The 21199-nt window shown below is 37.5% G+C and overlaps 1 protein-coding gene across 7 annotated transcripts in view; it reads left to right on the top strand.

The window, feature by feature from the left end:
- Positions 1-5250: 5250 nt before the first annotated feature.
- CWC22 (CWC22 spliceosome associated protein homolog) overlaps positions 5251-21199 on the top strand; it is a 36107-nt gene continuing 20158 nt past the window's right edge. Inside the window, exons 1-14 of one of the 7 annotated variants that reach the window (XM_082313356.1) lie at positions 5251-5273; positions 6909-7025; positions 9456-9523; positions 10357-10476; positions 10588-10845; positions 11432-11560; positions 13785-13953; positions 14342-14395; positions 15325-15460; positions 15548-15754; positions 15875-15937; positions 16283-16375; positions 17668-17749; positions 19014-19074. In XM_082313356.1, coding sequence (XP_082169482.1) covers positions 6999-7025; positions 9456-9523; positions 10357-10476; positions 10588-10845; positions 11432-11560; positions 13785-13953; positions 14342-14395; positions 15325-15460; positions 15548-15754; positions 15875-15937; positions 16283-16375; positions 17668-17749; positions 19014-19074 — 1467 coding nt within the window. In that variant the 5' untranslated portion in view covers positions 5251-5273; positions 6909-6998. Of the gene's footprint in view, positions 5274-5482; positions 5540-6190; positions 6335-6497; positions 6746-6908; positions 7026-9455; positions 9524-10356; positions 10477-10587; positions 10846-11431; positions 11561-13784; positions 13954-14341; positions 14396-15324; positions 15461-15547; positions 15755-15874; positions 15938-16282; positions 16376-17667; positions 17750-19013; positions 19075-21199 lie in introns of those variants that run through there. The other 6 variants (XM_082313355.1, XM_082313358.1, XM_082313357.1 and 3 more) reach the window with 6 other exon arrangements.

Here is a 21199-nt window from a genome sequence, read left to right on the forward strand (position 1 = left end):
CAGCCCCTGCTCTGCTTTCCCCATTTAAGCAGAGAAACTGAAGAGTGTAATTTATGTCACCCTGTGTTATTCAGCTGCTTCCAAAACATAAACTCTTTTCTCAGAAGTAATCAGTTGTCTCCTGGTGAAGGCACCTCAAAGCAGACTGCTTATTTCCCATCCCTGTCCTCAGGCTCCCTCTGAGGGGAATGCTCAGCTATCCGTGTTTGCTCTCTTCCAGGGTGTTTGGAGGGACAGCCTGAGTGATGGTACATTCGCCACCAGCCACAGGATGTCCTTCTCGTGAGATGCTGCTGCCACATTGATGCCATATGCCTTTTTATCTGATGACACCTGTGTACACAGTGTGAGTCAGGAAAAAGATTACTTTCACAGCAGAATGGGAAACCATAGAGAGTTCATGGGCAGGCGATGTTGTATTTGCAGTGGGTTCACGGAATATTTAATGAAAGCATTTAACAATTCATATTGTCAGAATCTGTATAACTATCCAGATACATGCTGGTTTCAGTCTCCTATGTAAGTGCCACCGTTGTAAATCATTTTGAAAGCCAAAGAAATTAAATCCTGTAGTTAAAACTTAGTTATAAGCAGAAAAAATTCAGGTACTTTTCCCAATTATTATTACTTAACATATCCTATCCCTGTGTTTATTTTGATTAGGGATTTCTTGCTTTATCGATTATTCTTCTTAGTATTGCAAAATAAATGAGTTGACTTTTATGACTTCGTAAGTAAAAATAGCTATTATCTCTGGAGTGCAGAATTTTTATTGGGTATGATGCACAATTTTACGATAGCACTACTGGCCTTTGGAAAAGCTTGAGAACAGGTTTGTGCTCATTTTTTAAACACTTGAAGTGCTTGAGAGCAAAGACTGGTATCTTAGTTTAAACCAAAGTGGTTTTGAGTTAAAATGGTGCATAGCATACGCAGTCATCTCAGTCATGGGCTGATGCTTCCTTTCTCTCACTCTTCTGTGGGGTCATAGTCTTGGACAGAAGAGCAGGGCAGACAGCTTAAATCATGGTGGCTAAGTCTTAAACTGCTGCACCAGATTAACCAGACTTAGCCTGTCTTAGTCTGTCAAATCATGAATGTCCCCTACTCACTATGTTGGGATTTTTTTGTTGAGCACTGAGGATTTAAGCCTGTAATACTTGTTGCAATGAAAGCAGTGTTACAGGTGTGTTACATGATGTGACAAAACAGAAGTACTATAATGGTGAGTAAAGAATAAGTAAGTTGATTTAAGAACATAGACAAAGAAAGAAAGAAAAAAAACGCCAACTTGTAGCATTTTCCAACCTTGAGGAAGTTTTCTTAAATTCAGTTGATAGTTTTCAAAATTAACATTACCAGAAAATATTTTTTTTAAAAAATCTAAAAATATTAATTGCTTTGCATTCATATAGTTTCATCCACAAAAGAAAAAAACCACAAAAGCTGTGGTCAAATATAAACTAGATCTCAAAACCCCCAGCACACCCTTGGAAGCTGTGTTTTCTGCGTTGTTCTACAAAAGGGTTCTCCGAATAGCAAGGAAGATTAGGAATTAGCCCAATGTATCACAGCAAGTCATTGGCAAAACTGGAAAAACAACTCAGGAGTCCTGAACAGAAATTATATGGTCAAGGAGAAAACAAGCTATTCCATTCCCACAGCCAGGAACGTGGTATCATTAAGCATCAGAGGAATACGTAACTTAAGAATATTTAGGGAAGAAGCAGGGGAAAAGGCAAGTCATTTCCCTGAGCAAGTATGAGAAACAAGCCTTTATAAAGCAGGAAGCTGGATTCCTCTTTGAACAAAACCAGACAAGTACACAAGATTCTTTGTCTTGTGTCCTTCTTCTGCCTGCGTGAAGCAGTTAAATGAAAGAGTAGCTACAAAAACTACAAGTCATCTGACCTAAAGAGAAAGGAGTGCTGACAGTGTTTGGTTATTTCAGCACTGAAAGAAAAAACGGGGCTCTGAATGCTTTGAGAGCTCTTGGGGCAAGGTGCATAGCCAAGTGATTGCCCTTTCAAGTTAGCTTAGACACTGAAGTACCCACAAAGGACCCTAACTCACATGTAATCTTAGAAATTTATTTATTCCTTCATCAACAGTTTCTATTATTGAAATTATATAGTCTAATAGAATAAAATTAGTCTTTTACCTACCTAATATTTTATCTAATGAAAAAAAAACAAAACAACAACAAAAAAAATCCAGCTCCAGATAACCTGATAAGTACAATATACGAGTGAAGTTCTTCCACGAGTGGTAAACTGGAAGTCTTTGTAGAGTTGGGGCACACATTTCATTCCTTGTCGTAAGAGCAGGTTTAGTATCTAGGAATTCCCTCCATAAGACCTACAATCTCTCATGGCAGGCAATAAGCAGCATTCCTCAGAAAGCAGTACAAGCAGTGCCGAACACCCTGTGTCCCCAAGAATCACACCTTCAGAGAGCAGAAACCAGAACTGCTCCTCAGAAGCTGTTCTTAATTGGAAGTTTACAAGAGAAAAAGCAAAGGGCAGGCAGGCAGTGTGAAGTGCTGCAGTGGGAAAGCGAGTGACAAGTAAAGAAGGAGGGAGGAAATGAAGGGCACTGATGTTGCAGGAAAGTATATGCTTTGCAAATCAGGAAAAAGTATCTCTGGAAATGATCAGGAATTCGGATTGTAGGCTCTAAAACTGTAGTAGATAACCTCCTAGACATGAGTTTGAGTCAAACTCCCCTCTTTTTATGCTAAAAGGAGATGTATCTGCATTTTGAATATGGCTCTCATTACTACTAGTAACCCTACTAAAACAGAGGCGTGCATGTCCAAAAGAAAACTAAGAGGCAGCATTGTTTTAGGAATGCTAAGAACAGATGACAGCAGAATCAAAACAAATATTGTGGTTTTATAATAGTCTGTCAAAAAATTATTTGATTATGTACTTCATCTATTCTCTCCTTTACAGATTTTCTAAGCCAACCCAGAAAACTAGATGTGTTTATGAAAACCAGTATTTCTTCACGAAGCACAGGTGACAATAGACTCTTAATGTCATCCATCTACTTTTGCAGAATGAACTGCTGGATCTGAATTTTAACTATATAGTACGACTACATGCAAGTTATCATGATTAAAACATTTTCCTATATTTGAATCAAAAAAATCCCAGACACATATTTACTAACATATACCCAATGTAAGCATAAATGGTGGAGAGGAACGGTTCTTTTAAATTATAGCATTTCAGAACATCTGGTTATGTGATGTAATGTCCTAATGTCACTGGTAATCATCTGCATGACAGAACCTAGTGGTAGAATAAAGGCCTATTTAAAGTGAAGCATAATTATGGTAACACTTGCAAGCTATATAACTAAGCCTATCCTTTACCCTTCGAAAATATGCAAGTCAAACATTAAAAAAAATTCCATAAGCAATTAAGCAATAAGGCCCAGTCAAAGTCATCATGCTAAGCCCATGCTGTTTTCAAGATCACAGCTGTTAGGCCCCAGCTCTGCAAATTCGCCAGCCCCACACTTCACCTCAAGCAAGAATTGGATACAGAGGATATTGTAGTCTTGATTTTGCAAAGCAATCCACAGGGCGCAATGAGGAGGTGGTTTGCATCACTGGGATTTAAAAACATTTTGTTTCAGTACAAATAGCCTTGTCCCAAGAGAATTCTCACAAAATAAATGCTGTATTTCCATATTGATGAGAATGAATAAAATGTGAAGCGTTAAACATGTAAGCACAACTAAATTTTTAATACTCTCATCTAGTGCTCTATACACTTGTATTTAAGCAACGACAAATCTTTCAGAGCATGTACAACTTAAAGTTTCCTTGTTACTAAGAGTAACAAATATCCCCATCCTTTCAGCAACTACCTTTTTTTAATCAACATCTTAATCCTCCAAAAGCAGAAGCCTTGTGTCATTCCCACAATGAGAACTGACTCACATGGGTATACATCAAGCGCTAACAGAAGAATGAGGCTGCTGAATAATAAAGGAAGCAAATCAGTGTCCTGAAAGGTCATTTAAAAAATGTTAGCTATTCCAGCAACTGCATGTAAGCATGAGCTGTTGTGAACAAGAACAAAATTCTGGGATTCCTGACAGTAAATAATTTTTAGAAAGTAGCAAGAAGATACTGAGAATTATGTTTTCCAAAAAAGTGTGGAGCTTAAAATTTGTAACCTAAGCAATAAATATTATAGAATAAGTCAATGGAAGATTTCCAATAACTCTGTATTGAAGGGATTTTCCTCAAAAATAAGCACTGCATAGGACTTTTACTTTACATGAGTTTTCTTACAGAACTTTGAGTCATGAATTTCAAAATTTAGTGCTTTTTTATACTAAAACATCTCCATTTTTCTTTCTTTAGTTCACCATTTTGATTTCACTGTTTATTCCATACTTTGTGGTATATTGAATTAGCTGGTTTTCTGCAACACCTTCATTACATAACATTTTCCTATTGTTTCAGGAGATAATGCATCTCTACTTTTTTTCCCCATGCATATGTTTCCCCATACTGTTGTTGTCTGGCATGTGAGACTGGCCAGCATCACAATACAAAGAGGAGATGAAGTCCTTATGCTTCTCTTAGTCATTCTGCACCTGAAGTGAGCGGTTTGACTATTCGGTCCCTTCTTGCTTTACAAAATGCTAGGGAGGACCTGAGCTTTGCAGGTTTTAGGACTGCAGTCACTAAAAACTTATTCAGATTGGCTCACCAACCTGGAGGACCAAGGGAGTGCATCATGGCTGCAAAACATGTGGCAGAGGAAGGCTACACAACCCTAGGCATAACCAGGAGTCCCCCAGTTTCTGGGCCCCAGACCTGGCCACCTGGGCTGCCCCAGGAGATTGAGACAGGGCAAGGACTATGCAGTACTGGGGAAGACACCTCCCTCTTGACAGCTACCTAGTTGGAAGAAAGTAAAGGAGCTGTTTTTCCATGGCCATGACCAAAGTGCATGATTGAGGGTGCAGTTCTCACAGGAGGGGAAGGGGGAACAGGAATAAGACATGTAAAATGACATGCTTTCACCCCCCGGTCCTTCGAGCAGCAAATACCTGCTGCTTCTGGGAAACAATCTTGTGGATTGGTCTATGAATATCATAGCTGAACAAATTTCAGCTGGGGGAGGAACGCATTAGCAGATAACACCGTATTTTTGGCTGTGAGTCAGCATAAGGACACCGTACACTATGGCTCATCAGAATTACTCTGCTGTTGGTGTGCTTCTCCCTTCTGTTTGAAAGGGGAAATTGTGAGTAGCGGTTTTCCAGCATTGCTCCCACCTCGTTGCCACCTTCTTCCCCTCAGTAAATACTGTGTCCCGCTACCTGTGCACGCGCAGGGACTTGCACGTGGATGCTGGCGGTCTGCAGCGCAGCCGTGGTACCGCGCGGCTCGGTTACAGATGTCCCTGCAGAAACCATCTGGCTCTCGGCTGAATTAATGCCTTTCTGATCCTGATCTGCTGCGTCCTCTAAGAGTTTATTTTCATTATCTCAGAAGAGCTGAAAATGAACCGTAAGCATTTTAAGACCTTACATAGCATTTTCCTTTTTTTTTCCCCTCCCTATGCATTTAATTACTTTCCACAATGCAAACAAATTTGTGCCTATAATAAGCCACAGGTCCTCTGTTAGCGTGAACCAGTGGTGCTCAATTACTTTCAACTTTGAGAGGCCAAAAAAACCCTCCTAATAAGCAGGTATCCTGACAGCATTGTACCTCTCTACATGGTGTAACGTATTATGTATGTCCTGGACATATTTCAAGTAAGGTTTAACCAGCAGCTCATGTGTGAGTGACAGGAGTGTGTGCTACAGGTGTTATTCAAGGGGCAGGTGTACTAAATTCACTCAGTAAATTCACTCCGTTTTAGAGCTGATGGAAGACTTTGGACAGCTTCTCTTCCCTAACGGAAGTAAGTTGAGTGCTTGTTGCTATTACCGATATTTCTGACAGGAACCTTGTACATTTGGTAGCAATGGGGTTGTTTTTTCTGAGATGCCTTCACCTCAGAAGAAGCCAGCACTAGAGAAGCGCAGGCTGAACTGAAAGGAGCCGGCGAGGCGGCAGCCGGGCCCGCAAGATGGCCGCCAGGCGCGCCGCCGCCGCAGAACTACGTTTCCCGTCGTGCAGCGGGGTGCCCGGGCGGCCGGAACCTCGCCCTTCCCCCGCGCTGCTCCCAGGGCTGTAGCTGCTTACGTGCGCGCCGAACGCCGGCGCTGAGCGGGGCCTGAGCTCAGCGCGCTCATTGTGCGCCGCGTTCCGCCGGAAGTGACGCTGTTTCCGACCGTGCGCGGCGGCGGGCGGTAGGTGCGGAGCTCGGTGGGCCGCGGGCGGTTGGTGACAGCCCTCGCGCGGGCAGGGCGGCGGGTCACCCTGCCCCCCTTCCCGCCTTCCCCCCGGGAGCAGCCCGAGCCCCCGGGCGCCGCTCGCCGGCCGGGCCCGCCCGCGGGTTGGGGGTGGTCGCGGCCTCCCCTCTGAGGCCGCGGCTCGGCAGCGGGCGGGGGGACGCGGGCCGGGCGGTAACGCAGCCCCGCGGAGAGCTCAGTGGCCGGCCGGGGCCGGGGCCGGGCGCCCTATGGCTGGGCCTGTGAGCAGGGCCTCGGCATCCCCTGCCGCGGCCTGGCCGCCGGGTCTGGCGGCTGGCTGTGCCGAGTGGCCGCGGCGGTGGTGCTGGTGAACTCCAGGCTGCCGTTTTACAGCCTTTATTTCCTACGGCAGGTGCTGTGTAATCTTAAGAGATCTGACTAGGTTTGGGGGGGGGCTGTTTGTTTTATTCTGTTTTAAGGAGTTATGGAAGCATAGCTTTAAAGAACAAATTAAAAGCGCAGGTTCCTGCACCGTGTGCAGTAGAAAGTTTTTGATTGCCTTCTGTGTGTTGTAGATGAAATGTTTTTCATATGCTGAAGTCCACCTTGGATTGTCTAATTGCATTGCTGTGCATTCAGAACTTCATAAAAAGTAGGAAGTCAAGATGAAGAGCAGGGTGACACAAGTAAATGTAAGTGTTCTTAAACCTAAATTGTGGGGTAAATGTAAGTGTTCTTAAAGATAAATTGTGGGGTTTGATTATTCCCTTATTACTAGTGATGAGGTTTGCAACTGATGTGTTAAATAAAACTTCCTGAATGTAAAGCAAACAATATCCATAATTGACAGTAGCTGTTTACAAGAGAAATATTGCTATGAAGTCAGGGAATTACTGTTGTTTCTAATGCTTGTTGTCCTAACAATGAAAGTTCTGAACATTATTAGCATATAATGATAAAGTAATTGGTGAAAAGTGACTGAATGAATGATGGCTCAACAAAGAACTTAAGCATGTGGAGGAATGGAGAAAAGAGGCATTGAAAAGTTAAAACAGTGATGTTAAAATGAAAGATAAAGAGGCAGGAAGTAGCAGTTAATGTGGCAACTGTATTTTTTACTGTGGAAGTTAAAGCTTTCCCTTTTAAAAGCTGTGTGCTACATTTCTGAATGAATGGGAATGATTTTTAGGAATGCAAGAAGAAAAAAATTGGTTTAAAATTACTCTCCTAAAATGATGGTTTAGAAATGTCACGTTTGTAAAGTACACTAAATTTGGGATAGGTTAGCGGAGCAATACTCTTCTGATACGCTGTCTCAATTCTATGGTATTTCTCTGGCTATGTTTCTAGAGTTCAACCCTGTATAGGCTTCTTCACTCTTGGTTCCAGCTTTTCTGACTGAAGCAGTTTTTAATAGGAATGCTTGAAGGATAGTTTGATATCTTCTCATGTCTTCCCAATCTGGTGGTTATCATAGTGCTTCCTCGTCTGTCAAAATAAGCCAGTTAGCAAAAGCACACAGTTTGGACACTTTCTGTTAATAATTTTGATCAAAATGGACAAGGAAGAAGACTAACTTGTGGCAGAAAGCCTGGTCATGAAGAGCTGAGGGTGACAAGTTCTTCAGGAAACATAGGTCCTTTTGCAAGGAGACATGAGAACTGCCCAATACAGAGGCGTCTGTAACATTGTTTTATTTCCGTGAACACTTGTCTTTTTGGGTCTGCTTGGGCAAAGGCATGATCTAGAACTCATGAGAATGGGTCATCCTAAAAAGACCCACCTCTTCCCATCTGCTAAATATTATTCAAATACAGTAACTAGTCTGTGTTTTTCAAGGATTTTTATTACCAGTTTCTTGGGAGCTTAGGATACAGTCTTGCATTATATTATTTTGGAAAAAAAATCAACAACTTAAGGACTTTTTTTAACCTTGAATTATTTCAGTGATCTGCTATATGGTATAGTCCCACAAATGAGTATTGAAAGGGGAAGAACCACGGTAAAAATACAGGAATTTCTTGTACTAGCTTTGCCATCAAAGATAATGTTACTCTGGAATTAAACTGTCAGATGGATGTTCTTTTGTAGGGATGCATACATGATCACTGGCTGATAACATAAGATTGTGGTTCTGAAAAATCATAAATAATATTTTAAGGGAAGAGAGGACCCTTACAATGAAAGTATAGAAGTCATAAAAACTGCTTCTTAGCTGTACCAAAGTAGTTTTGAAACATCTCTATGAGGTCAATGTCTTTCCATGTGTGCTGTAGATGCTGTCATACTCCAATTTTTGTGTATGATGCCATAATTCTATATGTCATGGTTCAGACCACAATATTTGCTGTGTTTATCACTTTACAACACATTTAAGTGTTTAGCACTTAAACAATACTACAAACATACATTTCAAAAATCTAGAACTAAATTTACTTCCAGGATCTGTCAAGTGGAACAGCGTGACTTAGACGTTTATACTATATGAAGCTAGGAATGACTCAGGAGAAAATAAATCATGGTTAGTAAAAAGGAGGAAGGTAAGGAAAAATTATGCAGTAAAGGGGATCTTTAGGATAGAGGAAAGACACTCTTCGAATAAGAAGTGGTAGAATTCTGTTAATGGTATTGCACGTGATATAACGAAGTGTAAAATGGCGTATGGAAGAAGGAAACGGGAAAGGCACACCGAAGGTCCATCTATTCTAGTCTCCAGCAGTAATCTATAGCAGATGCCTTCAAAAGTTTAGGAATGGGGCAACCATAAAAGTGCTCACCCACATACTCTCTCAGTCTCTACCTATTTGCAGCTTCCCAAGCCAGATAATTTCTTTGGTAACTCATGTGAATACTTCTTCAGTGTTTGTGCAGTCTCTTGAACCCATGTAAGCATTTGGCATCTGCAGGATCCTGTAGCAGGGAGTCCAGCTGATTAACTACTTGTTATTTAGAACGAGCTCTCCTTGTCATAACTGACTGCCATTAGCTTTATTTGATGACCTTTACTTCTTGTGAAGAAGTAGGGAACGGAAGACATGGAATGCTTTGATGTCAAGATATATGTGCTCACAGTAATTAACATATAATCTTGGAGCTTGATTTTTCTTTCTGTTTTCTTAAAGCATGGTTCCAGGTACGAAAGGAAGGAAAACTACAGTTCTCGCCAAAGAAGTTTGTCTCCAGAGGACAGGTAGAGTGATTGATTTTTATACCCTACAATTCTGTATATATACCTCACATAGTAAGTTAGATAAGTTAAACAAAAAAAAAAAAATCAGGTTCTGTTTCTTTTTATATATTACCATAACTGAGCAGTGAAAAATAAGTGTAGGTTTAATAAAATACTTGGGCGTCAATATAGCAGTGATTAAATAGATTTTTTACTAAAACTAAATCTTTTAAAAAAATCCTTAGCTTTCAGTTAAATTGTCATGGGACTTGAAAATGGAAATCAGATGCCAGCTTTTTGCTTGGACTCGCATATTGCTGATACCACGGTTGTCATTTTAGAGCAAGATTATGGATGCCAGCAGGAGGTGGAGAAATATAATTTGAAGTGCAGTCTACCAAGGCATGAGATGAACTGTTACCAGTTTACTTTTCTTTTTACATTTTAATTGGAACAAAACCTCTTGGACTAAACACAGTATCATTTTTTTCTAATAACGTCTATTCTGTTTCATGCTACACAGGCAAAAGTAGGTGAAATAAATGAATGCATATGTTCCAAGGAGTGCAGGGTGCTGAATTTGCCTTTGGTATTTGATGTTATTACCATTTAGCGTTTAATTTAAAGTTCTAGGAGGAGCTTCCTTTTACAGTGCTTCTCTTGATTCTTAATTATTTTTTGCTGACAACAAATTATGATAAAAGGGGCATCTTCTGTTTGAATGATGTGTATATTGAAACTCAGGTTGCAGAAGTGGAACAGTTAGTATATAGGTAACATTGTATTGCAAGTAGATATTAATAGCATTGCTTTTCTAAGCCTACTACTAAGAATTTTGTGTCTTGGATTGCCAGTAGGGATATAGAGCGTGACAGGTCTCCATCTCCCAGAAAGAGAAGGTACTCTGATGACAGCAGATATGATCAGGAATATTCAAGAAGGGAATACTATGATGACAGACCTTCAGAAGGAAGGTGAGTATCAAGCCCTTTTTTAATCAGTAATAAAATACTCAAAGAATAAAACATGAAAACTTTTCACGAACCTTTGGGTATTTTATTGTTGTTTGTTCTTTTTTTTTTAAGGAGGATGGAAAGGGGTAGAGAGAGACACCATGAGAAATGGGAAGAGAGAGAATCTGATCGAAGGAAGCAGAGAAGATATTCATCACCTGATCGTAGGAGTCCAGAGAGGTCGACAGTCCAGAGCTCGCTTGCTCATGATGAGACCACTTCAAAGAAGAAGAAAGAAGAAGTGGATCCAATCCTTACTCGCACAGGTGGTGCATATATTCCGCCTGCCAAGCTCAGGATGATGCAAGAGCAAATCACTGATAAAAATAGGTGAGTCAAAAGTAATGTATTAGAATTTTTACTGAAAAGCAAAAGAGTAAAGGTTTTAGTGAATGTTGATGAAAATGGGATACATTTTGAGGGCTGTGATCATTCTTTTGAAGATATATTTTTATCAGAAGAAAGGTAAGAGAATCAGGTTATGACTGTATCTGCTTCTCCTGCGAAGTGTAAATGCAAAAGTGGGATACAGCACATAACCAGGGATTTTTTTTTTTTTTTAATATCTTAGAAAACTGAACATACTGGGTTATACTATATCTGCAGAGAATTATATTTTGGTATATCATGTTGGTTCAGTGAGTTCCTAGTAGGTAAATGTGTAATTATGAACTAGTCTTCATATTTATGCAGTGAATATTTTCATACTTATTTTACTTACTACAACTTACATTCACATTTTCATGTGTGTGTGTATATATATATTATGCATTAATATAATAATAATATATGATATATGTTTTAATATAATAATGTATATAATTAACTATAATTATTATAATATTATAATATATAATTTTAATATAATTAATGATTATATATTATGCATTAATAATTTGTGATACCTTTGTAACAGCTTGGCATATCAGAGGATGAGTTGGGAAGCCTTGAAGAAGTCAATCAATGGTCTTGTCAATAAAGTGAACGTTTCTAATATAGAAAATATCATTCATGAGCTCCTTCAGGAAAATATTGTTCGGGGAAGGTAAGTCTTAGTATTTTAAAACAATTATTTTGCTTTTCTGCTAGTATGTGTTCTGTTCATGTGTACATCACTATGTGTGCTATGTGTAGTGTATGGATGCTAGTCAGATTTTAAAATTAACCTTAGGCTATAGTGTCCTATGCAGAGTAGTCCCCTACTTGGGGAAGTGATCTTAAAGGTTTTACCTACACATTTTACTTGAATGACTTGAAATTTACAGGTGTCTCTGTATATTTACTTTTGTATTCTGGGTTTTTTTCCTGTGGGATAAATAATATTTGTAGCCAGTATTTAGCAAAACAAGTTTTACTACAGTTATCTGGCTGGACTGTTTATTGTTGTGTTTAGGAGAAAAGATTACTATGCTGTTTGAACTCAGCACTAAATCATGGTGACTGTGCAAGTACTGTGTGATGACTTTCCTTGCTTTAATTTTGATGTCAATAGAGGTTAAATACGCTAGTCTGAAGGAGTGTGGGTATCTTAGACTGGCTGCTATTTAAACAAACAAAACTAAAAACCACCAGCAAAAAAACTCTCCGAACAAAATATCCAGAAATAATTCTGTTACATTTCAAACAGATAGTAACACTTCTGTCACAACTTGATCACCGTTATTTGAGGAGATTATAGCTAAGGAAGGTGTTACTTTCATGTATGTCATACCTGATGGGTTGATCAGAATCCTGCAAATAGCATAAAAACAACAGAAGAGAATTTAGTAAAATCTAGAGAGTGAGCAAGTAGTTCCCAAATGTGATTTCTGGTAAAAGTAATAATGAAGTCTTGAACAGTCTGTTGTAGAACTGCTTTTTACTTGGCTGCATCTCATGTCCCAGAAACTTAATCTTCATACAAGCAGTAATATTCTAGTTTAAAAATGAGCTTGTTGAATGTTTTTAGAATACACTTCTCTGTGGAAGTTTTTGTGTGTGGCTTATAAGCTTATAAATTTCATAATAATGTAGACAGAAAATGTCACCATTTCCCCTCTTCTTACAGTTAATTTTGACTTCCAGATTTGCACAAAGGTGCATATAAAAGTAATGACATGAAGGTTTACCTAGCTGTAAAGTGCTTTTCTGAGTTTTCTAACTAAAGGGTAAATAGGATCTGAACCAGACCAGTTTCAGTTTGTAAGTGAGAAGTAAGTAATAGTTTCAAAATGAAATACTCTGTTTCTGTGCACTAGTATGAAATGAGTTCTATTCTATTTGTCAACTCCAAAGTAAGTAGGAATAAGGTCCTTATGCAGTGTAGGAGGTTTTTTGGAAGACTTCAATAGACCACAGAGAAGATAGAGTTGGATACCAGTGTGTACTTTGAAGATTCATGTTTGGAGGGCTGCTTTATTTTTTTCCTCTCTCCCATTTGTAATGGAGTAATACAGCAACAGTCAAATTCTATGTGCTAAAGCATTAGAAAAAGCAAAACTGAGAGGGGAAAAAGTCTCAGTTTCTTTTCAGATTTTAGTCTTGATATAAATGTGAGACCGTTAGTACAATAAAAGAATTATTATCTCTTGAGCCCTGTGTTTACATTCATTTAGGCTCTAAGTAGTAGTCTTTTATAATCAGTTCTCCGTTCCAAAACATAATTATTATGTTGAAATATGCAGTTTCTTTTGAGAAAAGCATTGAAAAGCATTACTTTGCCCATTCTGGTTTTACTGAACATTCAGTTTTGTTACTCCTGGGTAGATCTTTGATAGGGACCTTTTATGTAAATATAATTTTTATTTCTTAGAAGTTTGTTTTGCTTGTTTAAGTTATCATTATACTGGAACACAGTTCTGTGTTTTTCATAAATAGTTGCAGAGCAGATATTCAGACACAAACAGGATTTTGTTTTTTCAACTGAGGAAAAGAAACAGCACAATTGTACAAATTTCAAAGCTAAGAGCCTGTGTTGGGGTTAAAAAGGGATAATTGCAGGATACAAGATGAAGACTTTTTACATGCTTATCATTTTCAAATGTAGTTCTAATAGGAACAATATTTAATGAAAGGTAAGATATCAGTTTAAGAATTTCTTGGCTCAGACACATTTGGGTAACACATTTTGCAAAACTCCATTTATGGCATGATAAACAATGGTTTGAAAATGACTGTTTGGTATCTTCTACTATTCCAACTGTACAATACTATTTTATGTGATATGTACTGAATAAAAATATTAAATGTTTTATTACCAGAAAAATCTTAAAAGTTATGTATTTTTACAGGGGATTGCTGTCTAGATCCATTTTGCAAGCTCAGAGTGCCTCTCCGATTTTTACTCATGTTTATGCAGCTCTTGTGGCAATTATCAATTCAAAGTTTCCAAATATCGGTGAATTGATTCTCAAGAGGTTGATACTAAATTTTCGCAAAGGTTATCGCAGAAATGATAAGGTACGTAAAATGTGAAGAAGCAACATGCTGAAACTTGTAATTCTGCTGTGTTGACCTTGTATCAAGTGTGTTCAAATTACCTGCTTCAAAGGAACACAACCAAGACCTGTGGGTCAGGACCTATCATTAATACATTAAGTATAGTAGTATTAGAGTATCATGAAAGCTTGACAACCTGTTCTGGGTTGGTACTGTGATTGGTTGGTTGGTTTTTATTTTTTTTTTGAAAGTGTACAGTCCTATATGGTGAACAACTATTGGTATCCCAGCATAGTTAGTTGCATGACTTAATTTGATTGTGAGATGCACAAATCTTAGTAAGTAAATTTTTTAAATTTTTTCTTTCATGTAAGATGTGTTAAAATTTCCTATTTTATTTCTTTTGCAGCAACTCTGTCTAACATCTTCGAAGTTTGTTGCACATTTGATGAATCAGAATGTGGTATGTTACTTCATGTTTCTACTCAATCCAAACGCTATATGGCTATTTCTTTAGTTTTAAGACAGCAGTAGCCTAAGTGAAGATGCTCTCCCTGTTCTAAGGGTTACTGAAAACCTGAGTTCAGGCTTCCTTTTAATGCCTGCTGTAAATTGTTAGGACCTTTTTAGAAAAGACATTGGTAATTGCCTATGCAGTTATCATTGCTTACCATTGCACTTATAATCCACAGCTTCCCCAGACTTCATAAATATGTTTTGGCTAGTATTCAGGCAAGTCTTGATGCAAAGCAAGCTGCTTCTTCGGCTCTGTCCCGTGGATCTTAAACAGAGTTTTCTTGCAACACTGTCATCTGGCTTAAACATCTGCGTAGGCAGAACTAGACTCAAAAAAAAAAGTAAAGCAAATTTGTAGCCAGCTCTATGCCACTTTATGTGTTAGAAATCACGATACTCCAATCTAAATAATGGCAAGAAGCAGTTTGTCAGGAATGCATTGGGAATATACAGTATTTTGTAAAGAGGAAACTAATCTGAGATGTGCCATTTACTTATATGTATGATCCTGGAAGACCTAATTATAGACACAATGCGCTTAGAACTAGTTTCTGTAATGTAAGTGCTGTTTTACTTGCTTCTTGGAAACACATTCTATTTTTTTTCTTAATGGCAAAATGGTTTTCATTGCTTGCTTGTTCATTTCAATAGCATAGTCACAGTCACTACAAAGGTGGTGTAAATACAGGTGGTAAAATTGTATTTGAAATTTTGTCTTTCTCTTAATTAGCTTTGTCCCACTACTGTTGCCTTCTGTGTGTGATTAAACAAGTGTGCTGTGGCATCCTCAAAGGCTGGACTGCTCTGTCAAGTAAATCACTGTAATAATAGTGTGACATTGTACATTCTAATTCTTTACTGATATTATTTCCATAGGCTCATGAGGTTTTATGTTTGGAAATGCTCACTTTGCTTCTTGAAAGGCCTACTGATGACAGTATTGAAGTAGCAATTGGATTTATTAAAGAAAGTGGGCTCAAATTAACGGAAGTTTCTCCTAGGGGTATTAATGGTAAGTATAATTAACCAGAACATTTGTCTTTTTGGTGTTTGTATAAGTAAATACTTTCCATATTTACATCTCTGTCTTTTTCCAAAGCGATCTTTGACCGTCTTCGACACATTCTGCATGAATCTAAAATCGATATGCGTGTTCAGTATATGATAGAAGTTATGTTTGCTGTACGGAAGGATGGCTTCAAGGATCATCCAATCATTCCAGAAGGATTAGATCTAGTGGAAGAGGAGGATCAGTTTACTCATATGTTGCCATTAGAAGATGACTACAACCCAGAGGATGTTCTTAGTAAGTTAGAAACGGAACATAATTCTATGACTGCATTCCCCGTGAAAACAAATTTAAGATTAAATATTCATTGTTTTCTTAATTTTGTATTTTAAATAAAGATTCTCTTTTATTCTAAAGATGTTTTCAAGATGGATCCAAACTTTATGGAAAATGAAGAGAAATACAAAACGCTGAAGAAAGGTAGGGGGGTGTGTGTATACACATTTTATATAAAATATTTATGCACTTACTTATAGGATGTTTACTTATCCAGCTGTTGTTACCAGCCTTTAACAGTGGGTGATATTTGTGTTCCAGATAACTGTCTTTCAGTTCATCATAGACCTTTCCAATGTATTCCTGCTATTTTCTTCAGTATTGTTTCCCCAGCTATGTTTTCATTTGGTTATGACATACCTATTTTTTTGGCTCTGCCACATTCTCCACCTGGGACACTCTTTCACTCTTAAGTGTTGGATCAAGTTTTTTTTGGTAATAAAACTACTGCGGTCTGTATACCTTTAATCTGGGATACTGCTCTTTCAGAAATTCTTGATGAAGGTGACAGTGAATCTGAAGCAGATCAAGAGGCTGGAAGTAGTGAGGAAGATGAAGATGATGAAGAGGAGGATGAAGATGGTAAGTGTATGACTGGCACCTTACTAGTGATTGATTGGTTGTAAATGAAACAGGAAACAAAAACTTAACTTGTTACACAGTTTGCAAAACTAAGAATGTTCGAATGTTAAGGGATGTTTTCACCTTGAATTATTCTCAGATCTAACTGTTTACTAGCAAATAGTATACAAGTAATGGTCTAAAAGGAAGCATTCAGCGCAGGCAGAAAATGAAAAGCATCTTTGCCTGATTGTTCTTGACCATATTCATTTCCTGTGAGAAAAGCCTTGCGAACATAAGACATTTAAAAATAACAAATGTGAAAATGCTTCCTTAAAAACTAGCAAAGACAACCTTTCTGGAGACTTTCTAGTGCTCTATCATATTTTCAAGTCACTTTCAAGATCAGAATGGGTTTTCTTACAACTGTATTTACATCCTCTATATCTCACTTCTTAGTTCAGTTCAACCCCCTTTCTTGATCTTTAGTGGAAGCAGTCAGTGTTTACACATTTTCAAAGAATGTGTTTGATTCCCAGGAAAAAAATTCATGGATAAGCATAACTGAAATGTTTGTGCAGACTGTGTGAGTAATTGAAAAGCCAGCCAAGTCCTGTTCATGTAGAGTACCAGGAATGGATTTCCTCACCAGTTTGCTGGAGTATTTCACAGATGAGCAGAGCTTCCAGGCTGATGAAAAGTACAAGAATTCACCTAATTTTTCATCTTTTATGCTATTACCAAACTTTAAAAGAATGAAGGAATAGTGAATACTGTATGAATGAAGGTGTTCCCAGAATGGTTGTGGTACAGAACAGATCCAGGATACACGTGATCCAGGACAAAACAGAACTTTGCTGAATGCTGTAATGTAGATCCTATGCATGACAGAAACAAAGAATTTCCTGTTGAAATCAGGGAGACTACATAAAGCATTGTGTAGTTAAATTATGTAGAAAATACCTTGCTAATAATATAGACAACAAATGTTGAACCCAGAGGTTGCAGTGGCTAAGTTACGTGAAAGGTCTTTGAAAGGGGAGTTATCCTCTTAAAACTGTATCTCTAAATATTTACTTGTTAGTTACAGATGGGGCATATACTGATTTTTTTTTTTGTTTTCCTTCTCTGTAAAAATAAATAAATTAACAAAAAAAAAATCATAAACCTGCTAAACAGACCTAAATATTTCTAGAAGAAGTATTATATAGTGTGCTACAAACTTAGTAAACAGTAAATAGAGCTGTTCTAAGAGATTACATATATCTCCCTTAATGTTTTACTCTTCACAAAACCATGTTTCTCTTTCCCAGGTCAAAAAGTTACTGTCCATGACAAAACAGAAATCAATCTGGTCTCCTTCCGTCGTACAATTTATCTTGCTATTCAGTCAAGGTAAATATAATATAATTTGTACACCTATGAGTGCAGTTCTTTTGAAATGGGTGAACTGGTATTCTCTTTCTTTTTAAATAATTTTTTAGTGTGCAATTAAAAAAACAAAACAAAACAAACCAGGGAAGTGTTCTTTATGGAGCCTGACCTAATTGTATAAAGCAGACTGTTTTGACAAATGAGTACCCAAATTGTCATTGTAAGATAAATCCTTTTCATTTCAAAATGTTTGAGTAGTGCACTGGGACTTTTCCATGAGGATTGCTGTAATCAAAATTTTCTGAGTGAGCACAAGTCAGTGATCTTCAGATTATACAGCATCTTAAGAATATCCGAAAAAAGTGTGACATGCTTAAAGTAGAGATGCTGTAGAGTTTCTCCACCTCTGTGAGTAAGGAGTTCTGCAGCGTGGTACTCTTTAGACCTGTTGCCATCTGCATTGTTTGGAAAACAAGTATGCAGATACCAAGCCTGAAGCGTACTATATTTGTGTTCATCTTGAGAATGAAATCCCCTTGCAGTACGTGGCACAAGTAATCAAAACATGGTGCTATAACTCCTGTGTCACCTGGGTGAAAGGAGAGATTAATCTGTTGCGTGCTGCTCAGTTCCATTGTTAAAAGTAGGCATGGTCCATAATATTCTGCAGGTCTGAACTTGCATGAGGAGTGAGATAATGTAGTTGTGGTATTGATCATTAGACATATGGATTAGTACCATACTGAGATGTGTGAGAGGCTCTTATATTTCTCAAAGCTACTGTTCAATACTTTCTTGCCCTAATTAAGTTTGTTCATCTTATACTTGGGTGGGGGGAGGCACTTACTGGTAACTAAAGGCTTTCAGTATACCAGAACGTGAGTGCAAAGAGGAGAGTGTGGTATATACTGGTTTTGGAGCTTGTATACAGTGTTTGCATTTTGGTGTTCTTCAGGATGTGCAAAATGAGCTCACATGTTTGTGTTTGCTAAATTTTGTAAGATGATGTAATAGTTATAATGATCCGAGTCATCTTGTTTTGATTGTCTGCAAATGCAATGACTTTGGATAAATTTTCAGATATAAATTCATGAAATACAAAATGTTCATTAAACAAAACCACCACAGCAAAAAAAACCCAACAAAAACAAACAGCTTTCTGAGTGTTAATGAGATACTTTATTTCAAAACAGTTGAAGTTTCAGCATCAACAATCAATATAATTCTGAAATGTTTTTAGCATATTTTGCCCAGATAATGAGAAGTATTTTTTCTATTATTGCAGCTTAGACTTCGAAGAATGTGCTCACAAATTGCTGAAGATGGACTTTCCTGAAAGTCAGACCGTAAGCCTTGCTGCTGCTGCTTCTTTGTTATTAACATTATTAAGTCGTAGTACTATGGTAGTATCTAAAATCCTTACTCTTTTCGTGGGACCTAGTTTGTATAGCAAGCAGATGAATGAGAGTGATTCCTCAGAGCTGCTGTTCCTTAAAATGAGTCTTACAACCTTTAGAGCAAATAGGCTAACACGTATTTCATAAGACATTTGTCTTATGCAATTGCGCCTTTCTGTCAAGCAGTTCAAATGCTTGCTTATAACCTGTTTGAAAAGGTTTGTTGGTTGGACTGCTGAAACAATTATCCTATGTCAAAAGTAGTGTAGCATGGCAGTGATTCTCAGAGCTCTGTCCCTGAAAGAACTCGGAGTTGAAGATCGTATTTGCAGGCAGCTTTAGACTTTGTCAGTGGGGCTTGAAATTTAGCATAGTGCTAAAAGAATGTGTTGTTTTGTTGCATTCATGGTCCTCTTTGAATAATAGTGTATTGAATTAAAGCAGTTGTAAGTGTGATTGCTTTGTTGTAATCTTGGAGATCATCAGACAAAATCTGTTTTGTCTTCAGACACTGTGTAAGCTCAATTCAATTGATATGTTTTCATGTGAAGGAAACTGTCCTTCAGTTAGTACTTATCCTAGATACTGCTAGAATGTAAATACCTGTCTAATTATTTAAACAGCTTTTCAGTCAGCTGTAAGCTATCATCATGAGAGTTGCACTTGAGAGAGCTGTTAACTTTCTTGTGGCGTTAATTATCACTATTCTGTTTTACTTGAAACAGTGTGTGTAGAAGTAACGTTATTAGTCTAATAGCAACTAGTAAGTGGAGATCTGGGCTACAGTTAGGTGTTCTTTAAAAACTTCATTTAATCTAGTAATCAGAAATTGTTTGGCCTATTTTTTCAGTTCTTCTACTATTTTGTTACTAAGCAATTTACATGGAAGTAAACTAAGAATTCAGATGATTGTTGTGTATTTTCTTATCTAATTCTTTAATTCTGTGCATGAAATGCAATACTAAGCATGCATAGGATTATGACACTCAGTGAAGCATAACCTGAAGAATTCTAAAGAGAAAAAGAATCTTGTTTTCCAGCAAATCAATTTAGCTATAAAGAATAGAGAAAACAATCTAGAATATACATGCTAGATCATACAACGGAAATATAACTTGTGTAACACTGCTCGTTAGGTAACTGCTCAGAGAACTACTCAGCTGTTGGTATTTAATACAATTGCAGTCACTGTCAACTACTAAGTATTCTGTGGGCAAGATAAACTCAGAAAAATAAATTTAATGGGGGAACTAAAAAAAAAAACACCACCCAAAAACCAACCCATTAGTCAGAATCTTAGGTGCATTAAAAAAAAGTAGATTTTATTTCACTGCTTTATTTGGTATTTTTGAGATTTGACTTAATATTTGCTTCCAGGTTATTTTATTTTGCTTTCTATGAATCCTTTGCTTGCCACAAATAAAAATAACCAGACATATGCAGATGAATTTAAGGTGTTAGCTTTCATATAGTTTATGGGGTGCTAATTTACTGAATAGGAATGTTTTTATGTTACATAGTCCCGTGAAGGGCTTTATTTCTGTCTCAGCTTTGAGAAACTTCATATTTCCCCTATCAATCACAAATTAAAAATACATGAATGTTACTGTATGCAAAAATAAATGTGCAGGCATGTTTGTTTTTTTTCCTGCTGCACTGCAAACACAAAAATTGTTACTCCTAATTTTGTAGGAAAGCTCTCAGAGCAACTCCCAGGTCTAGTTTTGAGACTTAAGAAAGTACGGGTAAATTGAATATATATGGAACTGTTGGGAATCAATTAAAAACAATGCTAAGTAATTTAGAGTACAGTAGCTTTGTGACCAGCAGCTCTATAATCTCTGAAATGTTTCCACTGACTTTCATGTCTCTTGAGAAAACAAGTGATTGGAGGAGACAAAATATGATATCCCACTAGCCGTCTAATCAAGTCTCTAGACAATATTACTTAACATCTCATTCCAGCAGATTCTTTCCTATCACTTTGTGCTTTGGGAAATGTGTAAAATTCATGAAGCACCACAGTGTTTAATATTAAAATTTATAGCATTCTTTGAAAAACATTCAGATGAAT

The sequence above is a fragment of the Platalea leucorodia genome (genome assembly GCF_965183815.1).
Source record: "Platalea leucorodia genome assembly, chromosome: 5".
NCBI lineage: Eukaryota > Metazoa > Chordata > Aves > Pelecaniformes > Threskiornithidae > Platalea > Platalea leucorodia.